Source organism: Aptenodytes patagonicus, chromosome 4, assembly GCF_965638725.1.
Source record: "Aptenodytes patagonicus chromosome 4, bAptPat1.pri.cur, whole genome shotgun sequence".
NCBI classification, from domain to species: domain Eukaryota; kingdom Metazoa; phylum Chordata; class Aves; order Sphenisciformes; family Spheniscidae; genus Aptenodytes; species Aptenodytes patagonicus.
The window spans coordinates 69,129,537-69,154,656 of NC_134952.1; the positions used below are offsets into that span (position 1 = coordinate 69,129,537).

General features: G+C 38.2%; 1 protein-coding gene across 1 annotated transcript in view; it reads right to left on the reverse strand.

The window, feature by feature from the left end:
• Nucleotides 1–340: 340 nt before the first annotated feature.
• The window catches only part of EDNRA (endothelin receptor type A), a 34,420-nt gene continuing 9,640 nt past the window's right edge, over nucleotides 341–25,120 (reverse strand). The window contains exons 3-8 of the mRNA XM_076337102.1: nucleotides 18,899–19,026; nucleotides 10,834–11,032; nucleotides 6,803–6,955; nucleotides 4,521–4,654; nucleotides 4,005–4,113; nucleotides 341–2,064 (exon numbers count right to left, since the gene is read on the reverse strand). Of these exons, the coding sequence (XP_076193217.1) occupies nucleotides 1,924–2,064; nucleotides 4,005–4,113; nucleotides 4,521–4,654; nucleotides 6,803–6,955; nucleotides 10,834–11,032; nucleotides 18,899–19,026 (864 nt within the window). The 3' untranslated portion in view covers nucleotides 341–1,923. The remainder of the gene's footprint in view (nucleotides 2,065–4,004; nucleotides 4,114–4,520; nucleotides 4,655–6,802; nucleotides 6,956–10,833; nucleotides 11,033–18,898; nucleotides 19,027–25,120) is intronic.

Consider the following 25,120-nt stretch of genomic DNA (forward strand, 5'->3'; position numbering starts at 1 on the left):
AATCCATTCCTCATGTCTGTTTTCTGTTTGCCTTTATCATCTGCTTAATACATTCTGTCAAAGGAGCAGTGAAGGTGTCAGGATGTAAAGAGACTCAGTAATTCAACCTTCTTAAAGGAAAGCATTGTTACTCATTTACTATGATTTTTGATACATTTTGAGGATGAAATGTTTTGAATAAAATTCAGCCAAGTCTCATTCAATACCATGCTCTTAGGCACTACTACAGAGCACTGTCAGAAGACTGTATTTAGGTTTATAACATATGAACATAAATTTGTATGTATTTATACACGCATATATGTCACAGAGACAAAAGCACACAAAATACATAAACCAATTTAAAGAACTTTTTTTTTAATATACTTTAGAAGATTTGTGTGAATGTAAACATTTGGGAAACTTGTGCAGCAGAAATCACTGTAGGCACTAGCATTTTGACCTCGTAAATAAAAATATGCAGGATTATATCTTTCACTTGAAAAGTAACGGATGTTTAAAAATTTGTGGAATTTTAATTACTGCTTCTTAGCCCTGCACAACAGATGCTATACATTTCCTAGCAGATTTGTGCATGAGGCATATTATATATGACACCACATTATTTAATTCCACTATTTAATGAAAGGCTACCTATTAAAAATTTTTATAGCCAAACGAGGAATCTCTTGCCATGTAACCATAATGGATGGAAATAATAAGTAAATCACCAGTTTACATGTATGCAAGCAATATTTTCTATATATTATTCATAGCATTTGTATGGTTAACAATTCTAATAAACTATCAAACCCCATTAAAATCTTTGAACGTTGTGAGGGTAAGACAAAGAACTCTGTAAGCATAAGGCACAAAATATCCTTGTGCACATCCAACTGTTATGGACTTCCACAGTTCTGCATTCACTATGACTATAACTTCATGTTCACAATGTGTAAGTAGTGTTGTGCACAGTTGCTATGATAATAACCATATTCTCAGAACTCTTTGGACAGCTGTAATGATGTTTCACTGTGTTCCACTGACCCTCATTTCAACTTAGATTTAACGCAGCTATAGTCTAAATAGATTACTAGGTTCATATAGTTTAAGAATTAACATGGCAGGTTAATTAAAAACACATTGTAAGGTGCCCCTCTGTGGGCATCTTTCATTCTTTTTGCTGATATAGATTATGTTTATTATGTTTATTTTGTTCAGAGCATTAGAATAAATAACACAGTATAGTACTGTATTATTAATACCTCTTTTTTTGGGTATTAATTTGTGCTTAAGTGCCAAATGTTGATGCTACTTTAAATGGTCTCTTCCTATTTTTGAGTACTGAAGTGCTACAAATGTGAACTGCCCAGCTAGTGTCCTGACCCATTGTAACATAAGTAAATAAAATACTGGTGTGGACCAAAACATTTTCCAACATAAACCTGAAAAACAACAACAACAACATGCAAAACATACTGGTGCATGGAATATATCCACCACACAAATAAAAGCTAAAAGACAAATGGGCAGAGAGAAAATATAGTCACAGACTGAGTCCATTTTGATATCTTCTGAAAAATTCCAGAGTGGTTAATTCTAGGTGACAATCAGGTAAAAAGATTGTATTGTACCAGTCACAGACACTGGACACTTCCTGCTTGGTTCAGAAGAGCAAACCACCTGTGTACTTCAAGTCAGTTTTTTGGTGTCATAATCACATCGATATCATTTTCAGAGACAGAATTACCATCCAGTGGATTTCAGTTCACAGAACATCACAGTTATAGTCAGTCAATCTACTCAGCCACCTCTAGAATTAGGTACAAGGGTGCGCATGTCTGAATTGATTATGGAACAGTCACTGGGCTTCCTGTTAAAATAGCTTTGTCGTGACTTTTTTTTTCCTGTTTGATTCTGAAGTGGTATCAAAGTCCTTAATTTTCAGTTTATGCTGTCTTTATGGCTGCTTCGATCTGTATTGTGATTGTTTAGTTCTTGATTTTTCCACTGAATGCTTGTTCCATTCATGGGCACTGAAGTCACTAGACTCTTAGATTGGGAGCAGCAACAGCAAAGACATGACTGGAAATAAAAGAAAAAGAAAAAAAAAAAGCTTAACACAAATCTATCAACTCTATGCAGATTGCCAGCCATATTTTTCATTCAGAAATGAACAGACGATTCTAGCTGAAGGGAGTGATAGTTGCACTCAGGCAAATTTTTTATCCTAGGATGCAAACAATTCTTGTCATTAAACATCACAAATGCAGCAAATTAGGCCCAGCCTATGCCTCTTATTCAAGAAAAACTTCCACGGTATCACAAGGGAAATTTGTTTGACTAAGGTAAATAGATTGAGAACTGACAGAACTCAATACATATTGTAAGAGCCGAGTTGGGTTTTTTTTTTCCCTCTTTATCACTGCACTTCAAATTTAAGTAGCAGCGTGCTGCTTAGCATGTAAGAGAAAAGAAGAAAATTGCCCAGTCTGTGACTTAGGTCTCTTCTCACATCTTAGAAGAAGACAAAACTGTTCAGGAAAAGGGACAGTGAATACATTGAGGCGTATAATTTTTCACAGTTAAGAACAGAAGGTCATTCAGGATCATACTCCCAGGTTCTTCACAGGCTGGTATGTTCAGTTGTCTCTTCTGAAAGGAGCAGAAAGGATTCTTCAGCTATCGTCCCCTCCCTTCACAAACACTAGTGCCTAATTCTATGTAGATGGAATCTCTACTTTAGAGGAAAGAGTTAGGGCCTCAGAGGAGCAATGGCAATAACAGCAGTAGATCCATGACTTCTGTAAACTCAATGAGAAGGGAGTGTTGCAGAGAGGTAAAGCCAGACTTAAGATATATGTACTATCTATCTATGGGTGGGTATGTAAAATAACAACAGAGGTAGGGTGAGAAACTCAAATACAAAATCGAAAGATTGCCTGAATTAATGACCTTGCTACTAGAAGGGAAAGGGGAAGGATTAAATTATAGCTGAAAATTCTTTAATTAGAGTTGTTGGATGGTAATTTTATTTGGAAGGACAAATGGGAAGGATGAACTAATGATACGAGGAGCAGCCTGGTAGTACTCACTGTTACTTCTCCCTTTCACCTGAGGACAAGTTCAGGCATATTATCCTCTCCACAGTTCCCAAATGAAGTAGGGGACCATAAAAAGCAAAGCTGACTTCTTATTTATCATGTGAAAATACTCCCTTAAAATAGTTTGTAAGTCTGAGCAGGCTACAGACAAACAGGTATTCCCTATTCTAATAATTTATTACATTTTTTCAGTAGCTTGAGTTGCCTATTCGCAGACTTAAAGTTTAGTGGTACAGTCCTGTCGCCTTTTGTTTTTCTTTGCAGATAAAGCTATTTCAGTCTTCCTTTTCCATTTCATTACTTACTTTACCACTATATGCTTTCATTTTCTTTCTTCCTGTATTGCCTTTATTAGGTGAACGCAGACTTGCAGAGGCACAGTGTCACAAGGAAATTATTTTAGCCTTAAAATAAGTTTTCATGTGTAGGAACTGGAAAAATACAGGTAAAAGCCATAACGCGTATTTAATTGCCAAAGTCAACTCAGGTGCCTGCACTGGTATTCAAGCCTGAAAATTTTAGTCGTTAATGGGATTGTTTAACTGCAGGCAGCTTGGTGTCCTATGTATGTGTTCTTTGTCTTCATCTAGAGTGGGAAATATGTTATCAACCAAATTCTATTGCATGTACGTGTCACATGCAGATAAATAGTACTTACAAGAGCGTGTCTATCTCGGTTTACATGTTTACGTATGAGGACTACGTCAAACTTATTTACTGGCTTAGCATTTCCGATAAAGTGGATAGTTCCACTTTCAGTTTGGTATGTGTGCTATGTGAGCTGCTAGCTGGTAAACTAGACAATTTATATTCTTTCATTCCTTTGCATGCCTCTTCTCCCAGCTGCTAAAAATAGATAATAACTAAGTGGTTTAATACAGTTCATTAACTGGACATAAAATCTTACCAAGAAGATCTTACCTGGAAACAGTTTTTAAACTTCTTGCTCACAAAATACAAAGCTATTGGGTTTATACAAGAGTTCATGGTTGCCAGGTTGATGCTGATGTAATCCAATGGCAGCAAGAAACTAAGCAACAAAAGAGAAAGCAAAACATTACATCTGTTCATACACTGTAGAAGCATCTGTGCTTTTTGTGGTTACAACCTCTTCTGTCACAGAAACTAATTCTCTCTTACCTAACTCCCTCAATCTAATCTTGTACCATGCCAGGTCTGTAATAACCTCTCTCACAGAAGTTCACAAAAGCCAGAGGAAAGTGACTGCAATGCTGACAGACAACATTTATTGAAATTACGCTACCCCATTAAAACTGAAACCCCTGAAAATGGATGCAGCTGAAAAGTCATAAAATAAAGTGTTTGCTCTTCTAACACCACAGTTGCATGCACAATGACATTTCTCACATAAACTCCAAGTGTGCGGCATTATATTTTTTCAGTATAAACAATTGATTGACATAGAAAATGAAGTACCTGAGCAGTTCACATCTGCCGGGGTCTCTTTCATTGTATACCATTTTCTTCAAAATTCGGCTCAAATGGAGAGGGAACCAGCAAAGAGCAAAAATCACTACTAAACAGAAAACTGTCTTTGCAACTTCTCGACGCTAGAAAAAGAAGTAAAGATAACTATGACTGAGTGCCTAATTCATATTGGTAGGTGATTTTAGTGTAATGATGTTGGCGGCAAAGTAATCTGGATAGAGCATGCAAGGATTCCCAAAGCACAGCTTCCAGACTACCTGATGTCCCTGAACTGGTTTTTATGGGGCTTGTCATGTTCTTGATTCTGGCCATCCTCAACAGAACCTGCTCATCACTGAGACTGGAGCAGCTGGAGCACACAGGTCATTGCCAGGACACTGTAGATGTTAGCCAAGGAAAATCCACTGCTGGGCTTTCCTGAACCTTATTACTTTCCCAGCTGTTCTTATTCCTCTACACTGGATTAAGTTTTCTGGCAATCCCTCAGATAAACCTCTTTCTTCAGAAACATGCATAATCTGCAAGAAAACGTTTTCATGAGGGAAACTGGGATCACACCTGCTTGATAAACCACTTGTACCTAATCCTTGATGTGGGGCAATCTGTAAACCCAAGACACCTAAATCAATTGGCAATAAAAGTTTCATTCAAGCATGTACCTAGTCAGGATGTCAAATTGTCTCTGATGTATTATTTTATATTTAGTATGCATCATGTTACATAAAGGGATACTGCACAGTATATTGATTTTGCTATGTGATCCTTGTTATGTGATCTTGATGTTCTTAAGTAAATAGTTCCTCTACAAACAAAACTTTAGAAATGTCTGTATTACAGCTTAATCTCATAATGCTTAGGAAATAATTTCAATTTAATGGATATTTTATATGGGTCTAGAGATTTACGGAGGTTTTAGTGGATTTTTGACAATGCATAACAGTGGTGCTTGGTAGGCATGGATTTGATAGAGAAGCATATGAAGGGATAAGAACACCACTTCTGAAACTGCCACTGTAATGTAACAATAACAAGCATTGCAAGGCTCTGTCATCGTAACACTTAAAGTCAAATGTGTGATTACAGTAAGTCATGTTAGATTTGAATATGACTATTATTGTTTCTTCTTTCTTACAATAGCAGTTTTTATCAAAATACGAAAAGGATCATGACTAGACATTAATGTGGACAAGGCTGTAGGGAAGGAAGGAAGGAAGAAAGAAGGGCAAAGGGTGATAGTTAAATAGACAAGCATTCGTAAGTTGTGGCATAAAGTCATCGTCCAGCAAACAGTCTGAGTAGCTTGCTGGGCACTGCACGTCAGGATGGGAAAGCTGGAGGGTGGATTCCCCCACCCCGTACATACCATTCTAGTTCTAATGGGTGGAGTAGCTTGTGCGTGGCCCTAGGACAGACTGTGTTGCAGGCCCTGGGCTGGATGAGGGGAAAAAGTGGACCATCTGCACAAGGGGAGGATTTTCTGGTCTGCCCTGATCTGGAATGAACCAGCAGAGGAGGAACCTCTGAGAGAACGCACTCCGATGCAGAGAGGACTGCTTTAGGGATTCACATCTGTGAATGTGGAATTTGAAAGGAAGAGTGGAATTTGAGGGGCTGATGTTAACGCAGGGGAAAAACTACAGATTGTTTTTAAAATTTCAGTTAGCAATTAAACATCAGACAGTGCTGCAAAAACAGCAAAGCGAGATCTGACAGTTCTGTGAGTGACTTTGCTCTATGATCAATTGTTTGTACCATTCTCCTGTTGCTCTTTTCAAAGCAGCTACAGTAGTGGTACTGCAATAACCCTGAAAAAAAAAATCCATTCTGTTCTAAACCAGGTTATTCTACAATTGCTTTTTATATGAAACTAAAGTTTCATATCAAAGTGTGCCAAAAGTGGGGAGGACCCATGGAGTCATATCTTTATGAATAAAAAGAAACATTTTTTTGGCAAATCCTTGTAGTTAAATTTCAAAGCATTTAGCCAGTAGCGATTTGAGGTTAAAGAGCAGGAGAGCACAACTGTCATACATACTTAAGAAAAGAAAGAAACTGGCTAGTTTCCTGAGCGTGCTGTCTTCAACACCTCCTTATACTATGATTTAGTCTTGTGTTCCGGGTTTAAATGAATACCTTAACGTCATAAATAACCTACATCCTCACTTTCTATTTCTGTAATGTACTGTATTCAAGTACACTTTGAAACATTTCTAAGTTAACCCAAAGAGAGAACAACAGTATTTTCAAACATTGGTGTTCCTAATATTTACCTGCTTAAGGTGTTCACTGAGAGCGATTCTCAAGTTGCTGTTTCTTCTGTTTAACATTTCACAAGTCATTAGCGTATAAAAGATGGCAGTACACGCCAGTGGCATGCAGAAATAGAAACCAAACAGCCACCAATCCTTTGCATCTTTGTAAAACTGTAGATAAGGTAAAGAAAAGAGAAGATATTTTCTTATGATTCGATGGAAAGTACCACAGAAAGGTCTTGGAAAGCGTGACAGTTGGTACGCTGGTATCTGTCTATTGGTAAACAGCACAAGTTATGTAAACTTTCTTATTGTTGATCTGTTTTGGACCAACATCAAAGTGGGAATTGTGGCAGTGTAAACATTTATTTTACCTTACGGATAGCCTGCCTGTACCTTTGTTGCAATCTGTCTTGGGTTGGAATTAATTTTTTTCCATTGTGTTTTCTGAACATTTACACTCATCCATGAAAACTGGAATCCAGTTTCATGAAACAGACATGCCAAAATGTAGACTGTGTCAGTTTGAGATAACAAATCTTACTAAAAGCCTGTCTCAGGAAATGCCATTTACCTCTACGGCTTCTGTCCTTATTCCAAAAAAGGAAAATTCAAAATGTCTTGTAAGTTTAATCACCTTTTGTTATCAGTGAAAAGATTGGTAGTTGGTTTGCTTATGTACTGGGCAGATAGGAGCCACTTCATAAGTGTTTGTCTGATGTATGCAAAGCTTAGGACGGGTGGCTTCTTGTGGAACAGTTACTTTTAACCCCTTGCCTGCCATTCATACAATTTGCCTTTTGTGACGGGACACCGAGGGACTTGATAGAGTAGCAGTGCTTTGCTATGTAATTTTAAGTGTTAGCTGTGATTTAAGCTGTGGCTTAAGTTAATACATTTATGTATTATGGGAAATACTACATTTGACAAAACACTTAAAATTACTCTTTTCTGTAGATTATTATATTTTCAGACTTGAGAAAATACTGTATTGTGGTTTTTAACTTTTGTGCTCAGCCAAAAGTGTGCACTGAAATATGACATTTTAAATACTTCCTGTCTCTATGTTATTAGTCACTGAGATGGATGTGTGTAAAAGGGAACCTTCTTTCTCATAATCTTTCCTCTAGCTTGTTTATTCCTAGCGGATGTGCTCTTGTAACATCACAGTTCCCACACCAAATGTCAAAATGCTAATAACTGAGGATTATATGAATCCTGTTTGAAAAAGTCAAACTTTTGACATCTTGTTTACATTTAAAACTGAACGGTACAAAACTTTGAACGATGAAAAAAATGGATGCAATTAATAGACTAGTTATTAATAATGTTCATTTTTAAATCTGCTTTAGTGACACTAGAAAGTTGATTTACTAAGAAAAAGGGAATGCTTTTAATTTTTCTCCCTCTGCCCCAACAGTTAGCTGCTCACAGCGCTCGCTAATTTAGAGTATGCTGCTGGTATCTAGGCCACAACCCCACCTCACATGACATTTTTAATTGTGTTGATTAGCTTGTTTCCCCGTTAGCCTCATCCCTTCGTGAGGAGGAGCTACAGTCTGCTGCATAGTTGCAGTGTCCTTGGGGGCAGAATTTCCCCCACTGGGAGCAGAGCTGCTGCCAGCAGAAAACCAGAAAAAAATATGCCTCATATTTGAAGAGTTTGTACTGAGGGGAAATCTAATTACCACTCCTTCTGCAGAGAAAAGGATTACAAATACATGGAGACAATTATCTTTTCCGTGGCAAATTCCTCCAAGTCAGACTAGAATCTATTGGGCAGCACAACAAAATGTGTACTGTGTAAAACCATGCTATGTTTACAAGGAAAACTTTCTGTCGTATCAGTCTACCAGCTTTCGTGAACGTTGCCTGTCCATCAAGAAATATAGAGTTCTGTGTCACGACCCTGACTAACGCGTCAATTCTGTATGAGGACCTGGCTTTGTGAAGTTATAAAACCTACATGAAAATGTCTGTAAATGATTAATTGTGGAATCTGAGTTTCACAAAGCTTACATCAAAGCACAAAATTGGGTTGATTTAAGAGAAGTAGACATTCTTTTGTTTGTCTTGAAAGCCCACATGGAACTGCTTTTCTACAGGAAATGTGCATTTTAAACAAGCTTCCTAGTGCACTCAGCCTCTTGGGAATCATGGTCTAACATGAATCTTTTAAGTCTTTCAAGGATAGCTTTAAACATGAATAAAGCTCCTATTAAAAACAGAAGTTAATCATAAATCCTTCCCGAAGTTTTGTAATTGTTTATTGTGGTGTTTGTGGTAGTAAATACTACCGTTAAGGTTAAAATGGTATTTCCATTTTAATCTCATGTTTGTACTTGCTTGCAACGCATTGAAACACAACACACTCCATTTTGACTGACACGTCCAACATTTACTCTCAGCTTGGACATAAATGCTGGTTTTTTTCCTTGAAAATCAAACTGGCGTGGGGAGATTTGAAGCTTTTGAATTATGCTGAGCAAGTAAAAGATACTAATTCCTGCTAATAAAAGAAAACAAGCTATTCTACTTACCACATTAAGAATAGAAAAATCATCATTAAAGTTAGCATGCCTATGGAAGACCTGAACTGTAGTGTTTTTGAGAAGACGGAAGAGAAAGCTATTCTTTTTCTTAGGGAGAGAGGAAGTGAAGATTGTCCAGGCACATTTGTGGAGAAAAACAGCCATTACAAAAGGGAAATTTGCTGCAGTGTACATTTCATAAATCATATTCTTATAACTACAGCACCTACAGTCATGTAGTCTGTAGTTTAGAAACAAAGATATAGTAATTCCCGGGCAATTCCACTCCATCTTCACCCGCGTTAATTATTTTCATTAGGGAATTCCTTTTGTCTTCTCTTGCAATTGTTTCTTGCTCTTTCTCCCATCCCTGCAGTCTGTGTAACCCTACCAAAGTTGGGGATGTTCCACTGAAAAACACTAATCATCCACACTTTTTATTTTCTAGATTTCCTAGCTCCAGTTTGCCCTATCCTTCCCAATTCTAGCCCAAGCCATGTTCTGATCCATTAAAAGGAGAAGTGCCAGACGTTCAAAAAAGAGAAACTTGCACTCTATCATGAAAAATTCTAGTCCGGAAAAAAATTGAGTTTCCCTCAAGACTTAAGACTTGCACTATCTGCCTTCTCTGAGACAAAACAGAATATTACTCTTTTTTTATTACTGGGTGAACGGTGGCTGGCCCTTCTTTGGGTTCACAAAGGAAAAAATGTAAGATACCACTTTCCCATTTTCTCAGTGTAAGGCCAGGCGGAAAATCACTATCCCCCTATGCAGTAAAGACCTATTAATTCTGTAGTGACTACTCACCTGACTTGCTTTGAACAAGCTAATGTGGGTATTGGCAACTGTTAAGTTGCAGTAGCACAGAGGATGAGGGCTATGAAACGTGCCAAAGAAGCCTGGTGTGTCTCAGGCACTTCTCTTGCTCTTGAGTTGCTGTATCTAGACGACAGCTAACAGTGCCCAAGCTACCTAGGTTGGAGATGTGAGTCTGTCAGATTTATAGTCATGATTTCTTGTAAATGAAGGGATTATTCTCTGTTTGACTTTGTAAGTGCATATAGAGTAGGAAAAGTTATGTTAGAGCATGGCCCCACCCTTTTCTTTATCTGCCAAAAGAGCTGGCTACTGCATGCAAAATGATGACTAATCATGGTGAAACACGGTTTTTGACAGTTACAAGCTCCAAGGTGTTATACCTAGAAACACAATACCTTGCAAGGCTCTGGCTACCCTGATACATCTCTTGATTGTACTTTAAGCAGGCCCGAATTGCAAATTTCTGTATTAAGAATCCTCAGTAGTGAAGAAATGAAAATGTTGTAAAGTCCCATTTAGTATCTCTGGCTGAAAGTAGAGACAGGTCACTGTAAATGAAGGATCCTGTTTGCACCAATATAGATTAGAATACATTTTGCACTTTAATGGATGATTAAAGCGTATTATAATCCAGTATCTTAATTGTCTAACCTATATACTGTGGATTCCAAAAAGAGAAGAAAGGATGTTACTTACCAACATAAAATTGTTTGTAGGATTGAGCATGCAGGTAACATAACCTTCATCCTTGTATCTGAAAGGTACCACAGCAAAACCAATTGCTTCTGGAATAGCCAGTATGAAGGACAGAAGCCAAATGGAGAAAATTTCAATAGCAGTGATCATAGGGATTCCAATTCCCTGAACGCGGCTCCAGGAGGCAACTGCTCTATACCTGAAAGAGACAGGCGTTAGCTTCCAACCTTCAGTTTCTTCCTTAAATTCAAAGATCTTGGTTCAATTTTATATATTAAGTAAAATCCTAAAGCTGACCTCTTAGACTTGTGTTGTTTGTTTTTCCTGCCTGTTCCAGGGGCTCTGCCAGCTATCAAGCCACCTAGGACACAGCAGAGCACATCAAGGGGTGGATAGCAGAGAGCTGGCTGCAGCTGTTCTGCTTAGGCACAGGGTTGCATGGAATTCTGCTATGTGGACTATACTAATGATTTCTAATTAAAGTGGGCAAGGTTTGTGAGGACAGACTACATCTCTCACTAGGTCAACTGACATAACAGAAGAAAAAAAGCTTCCAGGCACACAAGCCATTCTAATAGATACAAAACAGCTATCTCCTTCAGCTACCTCAGCTGTAACAGCAGTGCTATCCGAAGTGAAGTTGTCAGCATCCATGCAATGAAATACTGTGAAAATACTCTTGATGAAATGAAAATGCATTTGTTCTATTTACACTATTCAATGTTAAAAATACTGGGTTTATGCGGCATATTCTGTATTTGCCTTACTACAACTGAGTGCTAGTTAGGACTGTCTGCATCACCTTTCTGATGAAAAACTGAAGTGCATGGCTAAGAAGTCTGTACATGCCCCAACCAACATATTTTCCAACTACTTTATCCCTTAGATAGCAAGTTTTTCTGTAAAAAGTGGAATTACCGAAACCTGCTTTCCGATGTGTATGCATTTCATAACTGTAATCTTGGTAAAAGGTGAGAACTCTCAAAGAAGTTTCAAATACAGCCCATGCATTTCTCCCTTTTCCTCTTCCTCTCTTTACCTTCTCTGTCCCCCCAGTGCTGGAGAATTCTAGTTACCAGGCTGCAGCCTTTCCCCCAGCTGGGGAACTGAGAGGGTCTTTCTCCTCTACTTGTCTGCCAGTTTTCAAGGAACTTGTAGAAATTTATTAGCTTTGAGACTTCAACCTCTCTGTCAACTCTGGTCAAAAGGTTCGAAAATTATTTGGAGAAGACCGATAGGCATACAATGCAGAGTGTAAACCAGTCCATAAATAAAATTTTCAGTAGCAGACTTAACTGTTGTCTAGTGATAACAGCAGTAAATGAGTTATATTATTTTTGATCTTGTAATAATCTGAAATGCATGCTGGAGAGCTTTCTGCCATTGGTGATGTAACAGTTTCTAAACTGCTTATTTTACTTCCCCAAAATAATGGCACCTTCCCATTTGGAATTTCAGTGCTACATGGATATTTCATGGCATCCACTGATGAAATAGTCTTCTTTAGTTGAGGAGGAAAAAAGTCAAGAAAAGTTGTTCATCTGCTTTAAAAAATGTCAGAGTAAGAAGTCACTGAAGCAGATTATAAATTGTCAGGAGCTGTGTCATTTTCCTGTCCTGACTATGGCAAGTATTCTTTTCTTCCTCAGACATGCCCTCATTTTCTGCCCCCAGTGGAGAGACATTTGGATATGTGCAGCTGCCACCTCTATTCAGCCTTCCAAGGCACAAGCCAAGGTTAAGCTTTTCAGAGAAGAGCAAATGGGGTGGTGATTTTAGCTGATGACAGCAGCTAACTGGAGTACAAAAGGGCATACCAGCAGACACAAGGAGGGTGAAAGGTATGGGGAAAGAAGATGCCCTCAACAGACCAGGAGGATACAATTTTTAGGTATGTAGGCTCTGAGTTGCAGGGATGGGTGAGCTTTGCAAGGGGAAGGAAAGAACAGGGGAATTTAGATCAGAAAGCTTTAAGCTGGAGGATTAGTTTGTGGAAGGATTAGGGTGGAATGGTAGAGAGGTTATTGGAAGGAATACAGAATTTTGGCACGGGCTTGAAGGCTCAGGGATAACAAGGGTTGAAGGAAAAGAGTAGTTGAGAACTCTGGGTTAGGATGCTTTGAGTGTACTGGCAAGTACTGGATTTTGAATTTCTGAGACGGAAGGAATGAAGAGCTTCTGATGGGAAAAAACATTAGTTAAGGGATATAGGACCTAGGCTACAGAGGTCAGTAAAATTTAGAGTTATTAATAGGCATCCTCAACGCTCCTCTAACCAAGGAACTAATTTGGGATTCACACACACAGCATTTTTCTGATTCCTGTATCACACCCCCTTTTTTGTTTGGAAGTGTGCTTATTGACAGGATGGAAGACTTGTGAATTAAATCCCCTGTAGCCTCGATGTTAGTGTTGTGGTTTAACCCCAGCCGGCAACTAAGCACCACACGGCTGCTCGCTCACTCCCCCCCAGTGGGATGGGGGAGAGAATCGGAAGGGTAAAAGTGAGAAAACTTGTGGGCTGAGATGAAGACAGTTTAATAGGTAAAACAAAAGCCGCACACACAAGCAAAGCAAAACAAGGAATTCATTCACTACTTCCCATCGGCAGGCAGGTGTTCAGCCATCCCCAGGAAAGCAGCGCTCCATCACGCGTAACGGTTACTTGGGAAGACAAACGCCATCACTCTGAACGTCCCCCCCCTTCCTTCCTCTTCCCCCAGCTTTATATGCTGAGCATGACGTCATATGGTGTGGAATATCCCTTTGGTCAGTTGGGGTCAGCTGTCCCGGCTGTGCTCCCTCCCAACTTCTTGTGCACCCCCAGCCTGCTCGCTGGTGGGGTGGTGTGAGAGGCAGAAAAGGCCTTGACCCTGTGTCAGCACTGCTCAGCAGTAACGAAAACACCCCTGTGTTACCAACGCTGTTTTCAGCACAAACCCAAACCATAGCCCCATACTAGCTACTGCGAAGAAAATTAACTCTATCCCAGCCAAAACCAGCACATAGAGGAAGGAAGATGCATGAATGCAAGATTAGTCCGTAAGCCCCTCACAAAGACTTCAGAAAGCATTATTGCAGAACATCACTGGAATGTGTCAGAGCCTTGTATGTCATCATTCTTGCAGTAAACAGACTAGAAAATTTGCTTTGATATCTATAGCAATATTATACACAGCATAGTCACAGCCGTACTATGGACAAGTTCTCAGTACATCATTTTAACAGAAATGTATGTATAAAGATTTTGAACATACTAAAGCAAACTACATTTTGGACTTGCAGATTAAAAATAAAAACATCTTCTAAGCATCCTTATCTTCAAAGAATATCAGACAGGAGGGAGGCAATGGTTCCCTCATGGGGAGGAGGTCTATGAGATTGGAATTCTGACAGCATCGAAACAAATAAACTGTACTGAGATAATTGAGAAAGTAACATTCAGCATCATATCTTTTCACACATATTTATTCATATTAATATTCAAATTTATTTTTAAATAATGTGATCCTCTCATATTTCATTTTACCAAATATAAAATTTTGGCTTTAATGAATAAATGGAATATTCATAGAAACAACCTTTCACACAAATGCTCAAATTTGTGAACTTTGGAAATGTAACAATCAATTTGAAGTTTACTTTCTACTGACTGGCAACTTTACAATCGGTCCCATCAGCTGCACAAGGTACTCAATACTATCTCATCCTTGACTGAATGATGTTCTTAGCAAACAGGGGCCTGTAGACTGTACGTATTTTTCAAGTAAGAAATGCAAAGTTTGTGTTGTGTCACCTGTGTAACTATGTAAGTGACAGCAAATGGGTTGTAAATTGTGAATCCAGTTCTTTCCTTTCTTGCATTTTTGTACCTGTTCTGTTTGAGTTACATCTGTTTTGCACATGAGAAGATCAGTATGCACAGCAGTAAGGATTTGGGTCCTGTATGTATTTTATTAGCAATTTCTTTTTCAGTTCACAATTCAAATAACTATCAGATAAGGAATTATTGGCTGAAGAATTTTTTGAATGATTTCAGCTAAAGCATAAGAAGCTCAGTAATTAGATCAGCATTTGCTGAGTGCATATTAACCTGCAATTACTTGGTCTCTTTACTCACTGCTGTAAGAGTGATTTGAAAAATAGCGGTAGTATAATTTTTCAAGTGGGTGTTCTGTGAGTTATGTAATATATAGGATCTTTGTCTAGCCACAAACCTCCCATAATTAGGAGTGGGAAAATACTGCAGGGTTTATTTCCCTCATACTTAGAAAATATAGGATGTCTGCCAGGGAGCTGACATAAAATACATGCATCATGCATTACATTTAATTCCCCAGTCTAAAATCTGTGTGTACGTGTTTTGTCTTACTTTTCTTTTATCTGTTTGTTTCCCTTTTGTCTCCAACCTTGTCTAAAATATTCAATTCTTTTCCACATAATTTCCTTTTCTCTGTTTAATGTTGTGGCTCCTCTTCTCTCTCCCCTTTTCATTTTCTACTCTTCATGCATGTGCTGTCAACTTTAGTATATTGTGCCATTCAGTTAATCTCTCTCCTCTGTTTTCTTCTCCTCCCTCTTCTCCCATTCTTAGCTATTTATTCCAACTTGCTTTTCATGGACTCTGCAGTCCCTCCTGCTACTTCTATTTAGAGATGCACAGTATTTAAGGACAAGGGATCATTACATCATGAAGTATAGATACATACAATTAAATATTTTGCACTTCTATCTAGTTATAACTTGCTTGAAGCATTTCTTTCAGAAGGACATCCTGTCTTGATTTGAGGACATTAAGAGCAGGACACCTTCACCTTTCCCTGGTGGTTTCTTCTTGTAGTTAATCACCCTCGTTAAAAACGTGTACCTCATTTTCATTTGGAATTTGTCTGGCTGAAACTTTGTTCTATAGGTTCTTATTATATCTTTCTTTGCTAAGCTAGAGACCCCATGGGTATCTCATACATCACCTGTATTTCAGTACTTGGATATTATATTTAAGTGGCTTCTTAAGTATCGTTTTTGATAAGCAACAAATTGAGATCTGTAAGGCCATTGAATCATTTCTGATGCTTTTCTACACCCTCTCTGTGATGTCATCATTCTTTGGTGAAGAATAATTCTAGAACTCTAGTTAGCCTTCCAGTATTGGTCTCATTAATGCAGCATGATTGTGGTTTTTGCTGTGGCCCAGATTAGTTTTTGGAACAATTTGGATGAATTTTACCATAGTAGTATCTAATCAGAATTAAAAAAGAAAATGTATTGTGGGCCTTATGAAATTAAATAAGGAGTATATGAAAATTAAATCATGGGCTATAGCTTGTCTGTGGACTATCAGTCCCCTATGCCTGCTGTCTTTCAGAGTAGGTGCTTTTGTTTCCCTATTCCTTTTGACTGCATTAGAAAAGTAATTGTTCAAATGGCCCACTAGTGTAACATTTCTGTTCTGCAAGTATCATCAGTCCTTTATAAGAGGGAAAAGCAATACAGAAAAGATAAGAGAAAGCAATACAGAAAAGATAAGAGACTTGATCAAGGACGTAAGAAGCAGTCACTGTCAAGATTAGTGTCAGAACAGTTCCTAAATGACACTACTGTTGCTGATATCGATCTATTCCTCTTCGTTGTGAGAGATCACAGCTGTTCATCATTTTAAAGATAGTCAGCAGTGTGTTGATTGCAAAGCTCTTAATACAATAAAGCTCTTAGAGCTTTGTTTTAGTGGTAAAATCTTGACTTACTTACCTAATACACTTACTGGAAGTTGGGCCAGATGAAAGTACCTACCCTGAGATTACCGTTCTATGCAATATGGTATGCAGAGGAAGCAAGAAGAGGGTGTACAGATATTAAATGAGATCCATATCTTCACTCTTCTTCTTAAAACCATTTCTTCATCAAAATCATTATGCCCGAGACATAAGCAAGAGTAAAAGCTCAGGAAGGGAAATATCCTTCCTCTTAGTCACAGTCAGGCACTGTCTAGAAAAAGAGTCAGACTGTCGTCACCATCATGACCTAGAGTTTAAAAATGCCTGAGAGGCATCTGAAACAAATGTGAGCTTCCTGGTTTGGTGTTTTCTGTCAGCCTCTTAAAACCCTCTCCATGTGTGCGTGGACATTGTTCCCCTTGGGCATGCACAGTTAAACCTTAATATGCTGTCAGTGCAAGTCACTTTGTGCGAGGGGCAGTAGTAATGAGTGGGGTTTCACAATAGGATATAGTTAGCACAGAGAACAGTCCTAGTAGGGAGAAAAAATAAATCTTGTTCTGCATTAAGGCTGTAGTCTGCAAGAGAGTCAACAATTATCAAAGCTATGGAGCTCTGAATTCATTATACCAATTGACTCTATCTTTTTCCGCCTCGTGGAATGCAATTCCATGTATAGACTCCCAAAATAACTGTAAGTGAGATAGTTTTCAGGAGCTTTTTTTAAGAAAAAAATAACTCGCCTGTAGACCAGAAACAGTCCAGCTGTGACAGCACACAATTCCATATTTACTCATTTTCCATACTAAAAAGCAAACATTAGCTGATGTGGAATTTTATATTAATGTGACTATGCCACTTCCAGTGCCCGACCTAACTTGTTGAAGGTGCTCTCAGATCCTGATTTCGTGGTGATTTAACCTAGATTCACTTCATGTTAGCCAATATCAGAATCTGGCTGTATACATCTGTTTTCTAATGCACATTCTCTGCATCCATTTACTAGAGTAGCACCAGATGATAAAGAATATGTCCTTGGCAAAGTGTGTAAACTGGGGGAGGAAATTAAATAGTCTAAGTCTGATCCCATACAAGACTTTATACTCAGATGGAAACAGCATTTGGTTGTTGTGAGGATTAGCAAATCAGTGCTTGTAAAAATATATATATGCATGTATAAAGAGGTAGCTTCAGCTGAGTTACTTCCGATTTATGAAAATGTATGTAACAGTAGGACTAAATCTAGTGAAACTGCATTGGTCAGAACTTACCTAACAAACTCTCTGTTTCATATGTGCTTGATCTATGATTTATTCCCTAGAGTAGTCCATGGGATTGTATTTTATGCTGGGTAGATATTGTTTGAGAAATAGAATTCTTTTTATAGTTCTCAGACTCAAAAATGGAAATAGAACACTTGGCCTGTGTTACATTTTTTTGTTGCTGGCTTCAGCTAATGAGTTACTAATGCAATAAGGAACTGTATTTCAGGTATGGATACTACTAAGTTACTCATCCATTGCAAACCTTGTACATCAACTTTTTATGTAAAACCAAACCAAGATTAATTTTCAAGTTTCTTTTACCTTTGCATCACTGTACTAATAATACACATAATGTATTTTATTTATCAATATTTTCTGTATCAGAATTACTGATATTTTGGACTAGAACATGATCAAGTAAACTCAAGACCAATAAAAATAGCTTTTACATAAGTGAAGTCTTCATCTGCTATTGCCTTATATGTATGAAGAAAAAAGCATAAAAGAATAATGTTCAAAAGCATCTTAGCTGTTGTTCTATCAAAAAGCTTATGTATCTTCCTGAGCACTTTTAGCAGAGGCATTAATTTTCAAACTATCCACGTCAAACTATCAAAACAAGTTTGCAACGTGTTTTTCAATAAAACTCAATTAGCTATAAAAGTTATCAAAATAAACACTGTAATTATGGTCCATAGGCAGTGGGTTGAAAAAATTCTTTTTAAGACTAAAGATTATGATCCTGTTCAAATACAAAACAAACATGAGGTCATATGAAAGAAAGAAGTCTAAATACTGAGTCCAATCCCAATAAATTTTTGTCTGGTAAAGGAAATTGAAATAATGCTTTACTAGAGCTTTTAAATACCTTTAAAAAAACTGTGAAGTTAATTAGTCCAATGCCTTCATATTATACTTTAAGGCACAGATGCAGTGCTTTGTTATAGCCAGGATATAAAAAACCAGAATGTAAGTTACATCCATACTGTAGTCTGCCTGCTAAGAAGACCATACTGAGTGCTCTCAGTTTTAGGAAAACTGCAAGGGCAAGAACAGTGTCTGTCAAAAGAGGAAAACATACTGTACCTGTCCACACTAAGGGCACAGAGATTAAGGACTGTGATTCCCACCGACGCCTTCTGTATAAAGGGAAGGAATTTGCAAAGAAACTGTCCAAATTCAGAATCTCCAAAAGGCCACTTCTGAGCAAGGAGCTAAAGAGAAGATATAAAATAATCAGAATATTTAAACAGTAACTTAGCAAGTATGTAACAATTGTAATTATTTCTTGTCTTACACAGCCATTGTAACCGTGAATTCTCCATGCCTCAAGCGTATCCTTAGTACTGGGTGAATCTGGGAAGTAACTGCTACTATAGAAGCACAGAGGGTGAAAGTTTAAACTTAGGTGTTGACCTTGTACTGTTGTAATAATAACTTGCATTGTTAAAAGATTTTTTATTATTGTGCTTCAGCCACCAGTATTGAATAATGAAAATCGTAACTCAACCCTCTCGTAAATGGTTGCAATTACCGTCTCCCAGAACCAAGCAGTCAAAGCATAACTCACAGTTCATAATGAAATACCTCAGAGCCAAATTCTCATGCTGCACGCAAGTAGATTCTTGTCATTGTAAATGTACCACTATGTAACTCATGACAGTATTCACTGCCAGATTCTTAAGTGTGTGGAGAAAATATTGTACATACATAATTTGTTCCATATTATGTTTTAAAGGACTACCATCACACATACATGGGGGCTGTACTACAAGGCAACAGAAAAGCATTCATTTGGAAAGACGTGAACGAATGGCTGGGGTTTAGATTAGTATTTCCAAGGAGGCATTTACATAACAAATATGAATACATTGATTCATGTGAATAGTTGTGAATAATTAGCATGTAAACAGTAATCTTTCTAGCTGTAACTGTTAAAGCTTTGAACAAGCATACATACAAAATGCAGGACACAAAAGTATTCAGGATAGTCAAATCTACAACTGACTTCAGAGGCACAGCAGATCTCCCTTTACTGGGTGCCTGGCAGTAAAATGGCAGATTACATTCAATGTAAATAAATGTAATAAGTGAAAAATTATTAAGTCTATACAAAGTACCAAGCTCTAACTTAGCTGATTCCCCTCAAGAAAGGGATCTTACAGTCACCACGAATAGTTCTTTTGAAAAATGAAGTCACTAAACCTTCTCACCAGAAGGGAAGACACTCTTGCACTACCGGTTTTTTACTCTGCTTCCCTAAGCCTCTGCTAGTGAGCTTTTTTCAGGGGCAGGATATTGAATAAGAGGTAAGACGAGTTCTTTGTGTGATATAGCCCAGCAGTTCTTATGCTCTTATCAACTTGTGTTAAAGAGGTTGTGTAATAGAAAGCATTAGATTTGAAATGAAAATATCAAGTGCTTGAGCCAGATATGTAACTTTGTCAACATCCTAGTGGATGTTCTATCCCCCATGTAAACAGGGGGCACATTTTTAAAGGCAGTAGTAGTAATTGTCTTACTGGATAATTAAATAATTATTACTACTGTGCAGTCATTGGATTTATATTAGGCCTTACTGAACAAAGGCTAGAACACAGAATATTTTGATGGCACCGTCTAAATTTGGAGATGTTTTTATTTGCTTCAGAGGAACACAGCAAATGATACACTATGGAATAACAATTATAAGCTAAACCCAAGCTTCTGAAAGCTTCTAAAACCTAATTTTGCTGAATTTTTGAAGATAGTCAGATCCAGACCTAGGACTGTTTTATGGAACTAAAATAGATTTAAACTTCACAACAGTTTTATTTTCAAGTGCATGAGATGGAGATAAACTGGTGGCACGACAAGCATTTCCAGTAAATACAGTATGTGTGATGTGCCACAGTCTAGCTGTCCCTGGGCAAGGGCGCCAAATGGAAAAGAGAGAACAAGGAACCATACTTCCATCTGCACAAATGTGCAAGGACTGACGCCATTGCATTCTACATGCAAAAATTAGTTTTCTTCTTTCAATGATAAACACAACCTCTGAATCATATATGTTTAACATTTTTACAGTTAAAACTGAACAAAGATTATACTGTTTGGAATATGATTAAATCAATAGAAATCTGAATTGTTGTTTTCAGAGTTTACTTTCTTGCAGACCTGTTGTGCCAGGCCATCTGCATACTTGGGCAGACTTCTTTGCTTACTGTCAGTTCATGTTTTGAGAGTTATCTTTGCAACCATGAGGACTAGAAAATTTTTTCATTAGAAGCTTAGGCTCTGGACCACACTTGTCTAGTAAGAGTGGGTGGATTCTGTCTGCAGAATTAGAAAAACAGATTTTGATTGTAGCTCAGGACTGTAGTATTCAAAGTAAACATTTTATTTCTATTTAAATTACTGTTAAATTGAAAATTACTAATAATCACTACCTTTAACAATTTAAATGTTAACTATGGGAAGTTAAAATTCACATCTGTCTTTATCTCAGTTAAGGTAGGAGTTACCTTTCTGTTTTTTCACAGCATGAGTTTTTCAGAGCACTTTGCTGTAGAGTACAGGATGTTTATCACTGAATGCCAGATTTGTAGGAATTCGTTTTCTCTTTATAGTCAGTCCTGATCTGGCTTTTTCACATGCCCTCTTTTTTATAGCCATTCATCACAATGCTGAATTACTTGTGCTTTTTTTTCCCCAAATAATACCTCAAAAATGCTGGAAGCAGCTACGTACTACATGCTGCCTATGTCTCTCTAGGACTATATTCATATTGTCATTTGATTACTTGTATTTCAAGACAGATTTTAGCAATTCATAGCTTTCAGCCAACCGGATGTTAATACTATGAAGCAAACTTACGTGTATGACAGCTCGTTAAATAGGAAAGGTGTTATCTGTTAGGCATTATATTTTTTACTAGATTATTTTTTCTCTCCAACCAGTTGTAGTCACGTGGAATTTCCGCTCGAGACTCTTGTCTGGGTTTGGGTAAAATCAGAATGGTTTTCAGGCACCACTGGGTGAAGGTTAAATTATAAATGGCACTGCCAGGGAAAAGAGGCCTAGCAGACTTTTGTCAATCCCCTGTGCCAACCAGAGCCCCAGAACTGATTTATCATTATAGATCACACTTTAAAAGGCAACTGAAAGATAGCCACCTATTCATTTATGTGCACTGACTGTGGCTGTAGCATATACCCAGCGACAGAAATGAACAAGCACTTTGTAGTGACTGTGAAACTCTGTTACTACAAGGCAAATATTAGCTTCAAAAAGAAAAGTGTTGTAATTGAAAAAGGTTCACTAACTCATTACTTTTCACAGGGAAGCTTTATCATGGTTCCAGCATGTACACATCTTCCCCACACCCCAGGAAGCTCTCCTTTTTTAAGATTAAAAGTATTTTATTCCTTTTGCTTCTTACACTTTTCCACTAACTGAAGTAACATCAGTACCAAATCATTAGACATTCTTTTCAAGTTGATTTTGATCAAAATCACTGGGATCAGAATTAAGTTATTTGATTTTTAAGATTACTTTTGCAATCATTTCTGTGGGTATACTCCATTATCATTCCGCATCAGCTATGCATTCATTACTTCCCCTTGGATCAGGTGCCAGTTTTTTCTTCTGTGGATATTTTTAGTCAGCAAATCTGATCCTGTCTTTGGTTTTACTAATTTTACATCAAAACAAGTCCATTGCCCTCTGTTCTGCCCTAGCAGGGTACAGAAACTTCGGAGGGAAATAACACATTTATTTTGTATAAAAAAATGGGTCCAGGAATTTAATTGAATTAGTTCTGATTTACTTAGGTACAATATAAGAACTGGGACTACTGGCTCTGCTCTTCCAGTGCTTTTGCATGTTTTAATATGCGAACAAAATTAGTATAAAATTTTAGCAGATTACATTTTCTCTCAAGGCACAAGGATAGGAGGAATCAGGCTGATTATCCCAACTTGCATCCAAGTTCTCCATGAGTTGGTCAAATGGATTGTGCTTTTGCAAACCCACTCACAAAATCTCTGAGGTTTCAAAATAAGACATGCGGCAAAGGAAATGCACTTTTCCCCTTGTACAGTTTGCAACTTAGAAGTATTTCATACAGTTCAATTGTGGTGCAATTCCTGAGTGAGAAAAGACCGTAGTCAACAGCATATTTTTACACTGAAATCAGAAACCAAGATTTCAAGGTTCTACTGTCGGTCTTAAAAAACCTCAGCTAAGTATCCAGACAGCCACAGCTTCCTTGAGCATCCCCCCTTCTCTGCTGCTTTATATGGCCTCTCTGCCCTGACGTTGCAGCTTGAAACAAACAAGACAGCAGCACTGAGAACATTCCTTTGCAATGATTTTTAAATGTCACTCAGTTGATTTTATTCTACTGCTGTTGCTATTTTCTAACCCCCATTAGTATGCTAGCTCATGTACAAAACAGATAAAGTCCCACTGTGCATCCCAAGCAATTTATATATAGTCTAAAAGAGAGAATGTTATAATCCAACCACATGAGTATTCACCAGTACATGCTCATGTGCATCCACAGTGTTTATCTAATACTAGGCTGATACTGTGTGTTTACAGGCAGACGATGACCCTGGAGCTCAGCCCAAAATAGATGGACTGGGTTAGGTGCTGGATATGAACCGGCTCTGAGCCGCTCTATAAACACTGCCCCGGTTCAACAACTACATGTCAGGCGGTCCTCTCTCTCTGACACATGGCATTGAGGGTGAAAGCAAAGGTTTCATACCTGCCCTTTCCTGCTCTGATCTCATCCTAGTGCTCTAGAGCCTTCCTCTTCCTATATCCACTTGGGACCATTGTTGTGCTGACACACAAGATCTGTTTCCCAGAAACTGAATTGTGTTTCATACCGGTAGTGCTTGCCCCTCATGCTGCCCCCATGCGGGATACTCTCCGGAGTTTCATGGTGTTTAAGTGTTCAATGATACTGATGGAACAACTCTGGCACAATCCTGGCAGTCAGAGTTTCTGCTCTGTCTTCAGCAGGACAAATAGAAATACCTTCTTTATTCCATAACTTCTGTTACACTTGTGCAGTAATGGAGAAAGGGACCAAACCAGCAGATTTCTGTTTGTATAGATAATGTCTAGTTGTATAAGTGACCAGCACCTCCTAACTGTGGAGTAGGAGTTACAAAACCAGCGTATTCCGGGGAGATTTTCTTTCTTTGCAACATAGCCCAGAATGAAAGACAAGAGAAATTCCTCTGTTTTTGTCAGATCAGCACATTTGGGGTTTTTTTTCTTTGTTTTTTAAGCTTAGTTTCCTCTAGGAGACATTGAGCTATCTTGGTAAAGCTCTGTCTTAAACTGTGTTCTACGATTATGTGTGCCGTTGTCTGCTTCAAGGCATGGGCCAAATATGGTACCTGGTGTTTTGGTTGGAATCCAGGTAAAATCTGGCTGAACACAAGAGTGTCCAAGGTCTATACCACTGAGCTGACTGCATTAAGTGGCAAAAGATGATGATTCTGACTGAAGTGTTCCTCCTGTCTCTGATCTGTAAGACTGGTTAGTTAGGAAGAAGGGTGGATTGAGTCTCCTGCTTGTGATATTTTGATTCAGTGACTCAACCGGGACCCTTCTGTCCCCATGAAACTTCATAGGACGAGAATTCACTGCATGTTCTCAAGCCTTTCTCTTCTTCCTACAACCCATATATCCAAGAGAGAATTGCATTGCAGGACAATCCTCATCCATTTCTTGCTTGGGACCCACAGACTGTTGCTCATCCCACATATGTAACTCAGCTGTGCTCCACCACTTTGCTGGAAAGAGGGAGAGCTGTAAGGGTGAGGGAGAGAGAACACAGCCTGTCTCTAGGTACTCCTTCCCTTCCCACTGTTGGAGTGAAAAGCCTCAACTTTGGGAAGGACAGTGAGTAGAAAAAAAGTAGAGGAAGACAAAGAACAAGGCTAACCTTTATAATGCAGGGAACAAGACAAAGAACAAGGCTAACCTTTATAATGCAGGGAACAAGACCAATATTGAGTATATCACGGTGACATGATAGTTCAGGCTTCTGCTAACTTTGGTATTACTTGGTTTTTTCCTTATACTTAGATTGACGATACTGCCATGGTAGAGAAGGCACACTGTATCTCTTCAACTGTTCTTTGCAGGAAATACATTCCTAATTTTGCTACCACCAAGAACCGTCTTTTTTCCACTTTGGGTGGATAAAAGACTGACTTTTTTTCTGGAAGGAAGAAAGGTTATGTGGGGATGCATGAGAACCATCAAAGACATTTTTCCCTCTGAATTGCCCTACCACAGCTTTTT